A 6,553-nucleotide genomic window follows, 5' to 3' on the forward strand; every position below is an offset into this window, starting at 1 on the left:
AACCACAGGCCACACATCACAGCCTCATCTGGGCCTCAGGAGCCCCTGAGGGCACAGCTCTGGACAGGAGACACAGCAGGTGGGCCCCTCCCTTGGCAGGGCAGGCTCGAATCAGGCAGGGCGCTCCTAGCCTTGTTACTGGACACTGAAGGGCATCAAGGGCAGTGGCAGGCCGTGTCCTTCTGAGCTAAGCTGGGTTCTGACCTTTCACACTACCCTCCTAACTTCCATGGCTCTGTCACTGCCTTAGGGAGGGGCTGAAGCCACACACACAGCAAGGTTGGGGTCCGACGCCGGAAGTATCTGGCGGTAGACGGCGGAACCCTTAAGAAACCGACGCCTTCACGGGGGCGGCTGGAGAAGCGGGGGCCGGGCACTGCAGCAACCAGGCTGCAGGTCAGACACCAGGAAGGAAGCAGGCCTGGCGTGGATTCGAGACTCCTGGGAGAGACTAGGGCTGGCCGTGGGCGCAGGCCGATCCTTACATTCGAGGCCGGCCCTACTCTGTAGCTTCCCTTTCTGGGCCTCTCACCAGCGCAGGACTTCGCTGGGAGCACGCACGTGGCGGCCGCGGGCACTAGCCCGGACTGGTCACCGGGGGCGCCAGCGAGCTGACGCTCTGGCCCGCTCCGGTCTCTGTGGCTCGCGCGACCTTCCGGCCCTGGAGTCGGTGGCCGCGGGGCTCCAGCGACACCGTGTGGCCCGTGCTCCGCTGTGTGTGGCTCTAGGCGGCCGAGAAACTGCTGAGAGTCCGGCTCGGCAGACGGTGAGGGCCCCGGGAGGCAGCGGCCAAGCCCCGTTTACCTGCGACCGCGCAGAGCATGATGGGAGCCGCGGGAGGCAGTGACCCCGCCCCCTTACCTGCGGTCTCGCAGAGCATGCTGGGAGCCCCGGGAGGCAGTGACCCCGCCCCCTTTCTGAGGCCGCGCAGAGCATGCCGGGAGCTGGTGTCTGCACCGCTCGCGTCTGTTTGGACCCGACTTCGGTCCTTCTGGGGTGTTAATGCTCCTAAAGCCCGATCGCACGTGTCCAGACCCCAGCCTGTACGACGCTGACTCCGCCCGGTCCCAGAACCAAAACCATGCTGGGGTGTGGCCTCTGACCCAACGCGGAGGGGACCTCACTTTGCGGGACCCCACCTGGAACCCGACCTCCCGGCCTCGCAGTCGGCCGGAGCCGCCATGCGTGGGAAGTTGCTGCCGCTGGCCGGCCTCTACCTGGTGCAGGGCATGCCCTACGGGCTCCAGTCCGGCCTCCTGCCCGTGCTGCTGCGCGCCGGCGGCCTCTCCCTGACGCGCGTGGGGTTGGCCAAGGTTCTCTACACTCCGTGGCTGCTCAAGCTGGCGTGGGCCCCGCTCGTGGACGCGCAGGGCTCGGTGAGGGCCTGGCTGACGCGCAGCACGGCAGGCTTGGGCCTGGTGTGTGGGCTGCTTGCCGGGCTGCCCCCTCCTGGAGCTGGCCAGGCCGGGCTGCCCGCCGCAGTGGCGGGGTTGCTGCTGTTGCTGAACCTGGGTGCCGCTGTGCAGGATGTAGCCCTGGACGCGCTGGCTGTGCAGCTGCTGGAGCCGGCCGAGCTGGGGCCGGGCAACACCGTGCAGGTAGTCGCCTACAAGCTGGGGGCCGCGCTAGCCGGAGGCGCGCTGCTGGCGCTGCAGCCCACTCTCTCGTGGCCGCAACTCTTTCTGCTCCTGGCTGCCACCTACTGGCTGGCCGCGGCCCTGGCCTGGGCTGCACCAGCCCTGCGGCGGCTCCCACAGCCGGCCCCGTCCAAGCAACGTCCCCACACCGCGCACCTTCTGCGGGACGTGCTGGCTGTGCCGGGGACCCTGTGGACGGCAGGCTTTGTGCTCACCTACAAGCTGGGTGAGTGAGGCCTCGAGGCAGGCAACAGCAGAAGTGTGGCTTCCGGGACAGCTCCAGGTGTGTCCCCAGCGCTGGCAACCCATTACAGGGCCACTCTCTTGTTGGGTATGACCTGCAGGACTTGGCCCTGACATCCGGGGCTCTGCAGCTGCACCTTGCTGTCTTGTCCTCCCCCAGCTCTAACCACATCCCTGCGCTCTCTCGGGCTGCCCCATTTCAACCCCCAGCACCTGCAGCTCTGGAACACTGAGGAGAGCAGGGCAGGACTGAGGCCCCAGGTGGGGAGAAGGGAGGTGGGAGCAGATATGGAACCTCCTGTGCTCATACTCCCTCTCCGCAACCCAAGGTGAGCAGGGTGCCAGCGGCCTGTTTCCTCTTCTCCTGCTGGACCATGGTGTTTCTGCCCCTGAGCTGGGACTGTGGAATGGTGTGGGTGCTGTGGTCTGCTCCATCGCTGGCTCCTCCCTGGGTGGGACCTTGCTGGCCAAGCACTGGTGAGCCCTCCCCAGTGTGCCCTGCCCACCCGCTTGTACCCAAGCTGTCCCCAATCCCTATACTGCCCAATTTCCCACCCCCACCCCAGGGAACTGCTGCCCCTGTTGAAGTCAGTGCTGCGGCTCCGCTTCGGTGGCCTAGCCTGCCAGACTGCCTTGGTCTTCCACCTGGACACCCTGGGGGCCAGCATGGGCCTTGGCACAATCTTGAGAGGTGAGGGGCTGGCCTTGAGGAGGGAGGAAAAGAGGGGCCAGGAGCCTGGGGCACTGCTGACCGCTGACCTCTGCCCTCGCAGGGTCAGCCTTGCTGAGCCTATGTCTGCAGCACTTCTTGGGAGGCCTGGTCACCACAGTCACCTTCACTGGGATGATGCGTTGCAGCCAGCTGGCCCCCAGGGCCCTGCAGGTGAGGAGACATTGCAGGGACAGAGGGACTGCAGGGCTGGGGCTGTGTGGGCCTTACTCTGACCCTGACCCCCACCCCCTCAGGCCACACACTACAGCCTTCTGGCCACTCTGGAGCTACTGGGGAAGCTGCTGCTGGGCGCTCTGGCCGGAGGCCTGGCCGACGGGCTGGGGCCACATCCCTGCTTCTTCCTCCTGCTCGTCCTCTCCGCCTTACCCGTTCTGTACCTGGGCCTGGTACCCAGCACCTTTCTCTGAGCTGGGTGGCTGGACTGGTCAGTAAAGCCACGTGTGCCTAGAGTATGTGATGTGCTTGTCCCCAGGTTGGGGGCTGCCTCATTGGCCAGGAGGGCCCATAAAAACAATGTGAGCACTTTATATTCTATATTTTGGAGTCTCCTCATCCTCACACCCTGTAACAGGTTTTGCCCAGGGCTTCAGTCACTGCCCTAGCCGCTGACAACCCCAGCTCTACCCGACATCCCCCAGCGTAGTGCAGTCAGCGGGCCACCCGCAGGAGCTCTTCTGTGGCCAGGCGCACCAGGGCGTGGAAGCTCAGGTTCAGGTATTTTCTCCAGAAGCGCCGGTCCTGCCCGTACACCTGGGCTGGGTAGCAGGGGCTTCCTACGGTGGAGTAAAGACACAGCCATGAGCCCTAGCCCCAGCCTGCATGGGGTGGAGCGTCCCAGGCCTCACCTGCCCCAGCCCCAGCTCCAGCCTGCGTTGGGTGGAGCCTCCCAGGCCTCACCGATGCCGTGGAAGATGCGGGCCACAGCCCTGCCCGAGAACTTCTCCTCTGGCCTCAGAGACAGAAACTGGCGGATGTCGCAGCGGACCTGGTCCTCCCAATCCTGGAGCTGTGTGGACAGGCACATCAGGCTGCCTCTGAGCTACTGTGGCACTGCATCCACACAGCAAGCCCCAAGGAGCCCAAGGAACATGCAACCCCGACGTGCTTCCTGGCCTTATTGTACTCACTCTGGCCTGCCCTGGCTCAGGGCCCTGTGTGTCCTCCATGCCTCCCGGGCACTGTGCTTCCTCTTCCACTTCCTCAAAGTAGCGGCCGAGCAGGTCCTTGAGCCTGGTGCTGCGCTCCTCATCCTGCTGCTCCAGGCAGGGCCCACAGCTGGGGAAGGCGACGCTGTGGGGAGGAGCCCGTCAGAGCTGATCACTGCGGGAGGGTGGATGGCCCCAGGCCCTTCCCGCCTCCTCCCAACCTGTGAAAGGCCTGAAAGGTTCTGCGCAGAAGGGCCAGGGCCTGGCGCTCCCGGGCCCGCACACGGCCATAGAGGAAGTCACAGATCTGGTCCTTCTCCTCAGCGGTCAGGTCTCCTGGGCTGCGAAGGTGGAAGGCCAGCTCCGTGAACTCCACCAGCACCCCTGTCCTGCGCCGCACACCTGCCGGAAAGCATGTCAGATGCAGGCAGGCAGCATCCAGGGCTGGGTGGGGTGGGGTGGGGCGGGGCGCACCTGTCCTGGGTTCATGGTCCCACTGCAGCTGGCAGAGAGCCTGCCGCACAGAGGCCAGCTCCCAGCCCATGGAGTCCACCAGCTTGACCATGTCAAACTCCACGGAGCTGCTGCCTTGCCCTGGGTCCTCAGGCAGCTGCTGGGCCAAGCACGCAGCCAAAGGGGGACACCTGTGCCCAGAGAAAAGGAAACATGTGGCCAGCAGCCCTGATTCTCCAACCTTGCCTCCAACTCAGGGCAGGGCGTGCTCACCTGTGGGCCAGGGCCTGGAGCTGGGCAGGGCCCCCAGGGCAGCTCAGACGGCAGTGGATATAGGTGGTCGCCAGCAGCTCCAGCCAGTGGCATGGGTGCAGCTCCAGGTAGCACAGCAAAGTCTCGATGGCTGTGGGCAGAGCAGGGCTCAGGGGACCTGGGCACAGCCCATCCACACCCGTGGCTCACCCCAGGTTCCTCACCCTCCTCCGGCATGTCCAGAGCCTGCACAGTAAGCTGTACTGGGAGTGCCCGCTCATGGCCCACGCAGGTCCTTCTGGGTCCTGGGGCTGCCTGGTGGACACCAAGCTGCTCAGCCTCTTGAGGGGGATACTTGGGCACAGGTCTCTCTCCACCCATGGCCCCTTCCTGCTCTGGGGACGGCCTGGTGCAGGTGCAGGCTGGGAACACCCGCTGCACCAGCCTCTTCACGGCCAGGAAGTCTATGCCGTTGGCATGCACATGTCTGCGGAGCTCTCGCAGGTCTTCGCCCTGCGGGACAACTATCATGAGGGTGGGGTGGGGCACTGGGGGCTTGAGCACTGGCAGTTGGGGGGGTGCCAACCTGGGGCTGCAAGAAGAGGTGGCAGTGGGCAGGCTGCCCATCACGCCCGGCCCGGCCCACGGCCTGCACGTAGCTCTCGAAGCTTGGGGGCAGCCCCAGATGCAGCACAGCCCGTACATCTGGCCGGTCCAGCCCCATGCCGAAGGCCACCGTGGCCACCACTACCCGCAACTGGCCCTGCATGAAGGCCTGCTGTACCCGCTGCCGTTCCCGGCCGCACATGCCCGCGTGGTAGGCCTCGGCCATGGTTTTGGGGGCACGACCTTTGGGGAAGACAGGCAGATGGTCAGTGGGAGGGGCCATGTGTGCCCAAGGTGGGTCCACGGGGACACCAGCCCTGTCTGTGCCTCACCGCCAGGCCCTGGGCCCTGGGCTGCATGCAGGCAGGTTCGGAGAAGCGCAGCGATCCGCTCTGTGTCTTCGCGCCGGTTGCAGTAAATGATAATGGAATCCAGGTTTCGAAAACGTTCACCTTGCAGCAGTGTCAACAGTGCCTGGCGAGGAGAGGTCGGCGTGGGCCGTGGGGGGTGAGGAGCCGTTAGCGTGGGCAGTCGGGAGCCAGGGCCCTGCACGGTCCCCAGAGCTCGCACACCCACCTGGTCTGTGTCCCTGTCCATGGACACGGAAAGGTGCAGGTTGGCGGGCACTGGGGCTGGCCCATGGAGGCCAGGCTCTTCATCCACAGCCAGGTGCTGTGCCACGTCACCGGCAGTGCGGCGTGTGGCTGTGGCTGTGAGACCCAGGAAGCAGTGCACGCCCATGCGCTCCCGAAGCACCTGCACCAGAAGCGGTGGTGGCATGAGGCCATCCAGCCCATCCTGGCCCTAGCCACCCACCCCAGTTCACATATGGCTCACCCTGCAGACGCGCAGGTAGCAGGGCCGGAAGTTGTGGGACCACTGGGAGAGGCAGTGGACCTCATCAATGCAGGCAAAAGCAACTGGAGGCAGCTGCGTGGTTGGAGGGAGGCCTCCTGCCCCCACCAGTGTCTCGGGTGTCAGCATCAGCACGTGTACCTGGGCTGCCCGAACCTGAAGGCAGCAAGATCAGAGGCACAGCCCAGGCACTGCCTCCCTCACCCCTAGGCCCATGAGGCCCCCACCTTCTGCAGGACAGACTCCCGTTGCTTCCTGGTCATGCCCGAGTGTATGCAGGCTGCCTTGAGACACGGTGGCAGGCCAGACACCTGCAAATGCAGGAGCAACGGCCGTCATAGGCCAGCCCAGCCCTGGCCCTTCCCCAGGTCATCCCAGAGCTGCTGCCATGTGCATCCTAGGCCCTCAGGGGAGAGGAGAACCAGGTCCTGGGTCCTGTGGGCCTTGGCCCAGGAGCCCCGGAGCAGACAGACTCAGTGGGGGGGCTCCCTTCCCAGCACAGCTCCTGTAGGGGTGGCCGTGGTGCCTGTGGAGCTGGGCTGCCTTCGACCTGCTGCCAGGACTGGGACCGAGGCCACAGATACCTTGAAGCTCCCATGGGAGGGGGCAGTTAGGGGAGAAGCAGCAGT

At 65.5% G+C, this 6,553-nt stretch overlaps 2 protein-coding genes across 3 annotated transcripts in view; one reads left to right on the top strand and one right to left on the bottom strand.

Annotated features, from left to right (window-relative positions):
- Positions 1 to 779: 779 nt before the first annotated feature.
- Positions 780 to 3,147, top strand: MFSD3 (major facilitator superfamily domain containing 3). 2 transcript variants are annotated; one of them, XM_023188329.2, is made up of 5 exons: positions 928 to 1,863; positions 2,210 to 2,357; positions 2,447 to 2,571; positions 2,654 to 2,763; positions 2,847 to 3,138. In XM_023188329.2, the coding sequence occupies exons 1-5, from the start codon at positions 1,182 to 1,184 to the stop codon at positions 3,018 to 3,020; spliced, it is 1,239 nt and encodes a 412-aa protein (XP_023044097.1). In that variant the 5' UTR covers positions 928 to 1,181; the 3' UTR covers positions 3,021 to 3,138. The 2 variants fall into 2 exon arrangements, with proteins under 2 accessions (XP_023044096.2, XP_023044097.1); XM_023188328.2 differs by having other exon boundaries at positions 780 to 1,863; positions 2,447 to 2,763; positions 2,847 to 3,147.
- RECQL4 (RecQ like helicase 4) overlaps positions 3,115 to 6,553 on the bottom strand; it is a 6,428-nt gene continuing 2,989 nt past the window's right edge. The window contains exons 9-20 of the mRNA XM_026449714.1: positions 6,152 to 6,261; positions 5,907 to 6,080; positions 5,646 to 5,825; positions 5,402 to 5,543; positions 5,050 to 5,312; positions 4,688 to 4,976; positions 4,485 to 4,614; positions 4,233 to 4,402; positions 3,980 to 4,160; positions 3,741 to 3,903; positions 3,511 to 3,619; positions 3,115 to 3,386 (exon numbers count right to left, since the gene is read on the bottom strand). Of these exons, the coding sequence (XP_026305499.1) occupies positions 3,262 to 3,386; positions 3,511 to 3,619; positions 3,741 to 3,903; positions 3,980 to 4,160; positions 4,233 to 4,402; positions 4,485 to 4,614; positions 4,688 to 4,976; positions 5,050 to 5,312; positions 5,402 to 5,543; positions 5,646 to 5,825; positions 5,907 to 6,080; positions 6,152 to 6,261 (2,036 nt within the window). The 3' untranslated portion in view covers positions 3,115 to 3,261. The remainder of the gene's footprint in view (positions 3,387 to 3,510; positions 3,620 to 3,740; positions 3,904 to 3,979; positions 4,161 to 4,232; positions 4,403 to 4,484; positions 4,615 to 4,687; positions 4,977 to 5,049; positions 5,313 to 5,401; positions 5,544 to 5,645; positions 5,826 to 5,906; positions 6,081 to 6,151; positions 6,262 to 6,553) is intronic.

The sequence above is a fragment of the Piliocolobus tephrosceles genome, chromosome 7 (genome assembly GCF_002776525.5).
Source record: "Piliocolobus tephrosceles isolate RC106 chromosome 7, ASM277652v3, whole genome shotgun sequence".
NCBI lineage: Eukaryota > Metazoa > Chordata > Mammalia > Primates > Cercopithecidae > Piliocolobus > Piliocolobus tephrosceles.

Excerpts from the sequence above, each read along its gene's own strand:
- MFSD3 (XM_023188328.2), top strand. The coding sequence starts at position 1,182 with ATGCGTGGGAAGTTGCTGCCGCTGGCCGGCCTCTACCTGGTGCAGGGC. Across the intron at positions 1,864-2,209 it reads TGTGCTCACCTACAAGCTGG|GTGAGCAGGGTGCCAGCGGC; the intron begins GTGAGTGAGGCC and ends CCGCAACCCAAG. Across the intron at positions 2,764-2,846 it reads TGGCCCCCAGGGCCCTGCAG|GCCACACACTACAGCCTTCT; the intron begins GTGAGGAGACAT and ends CCACCCCCTCAG.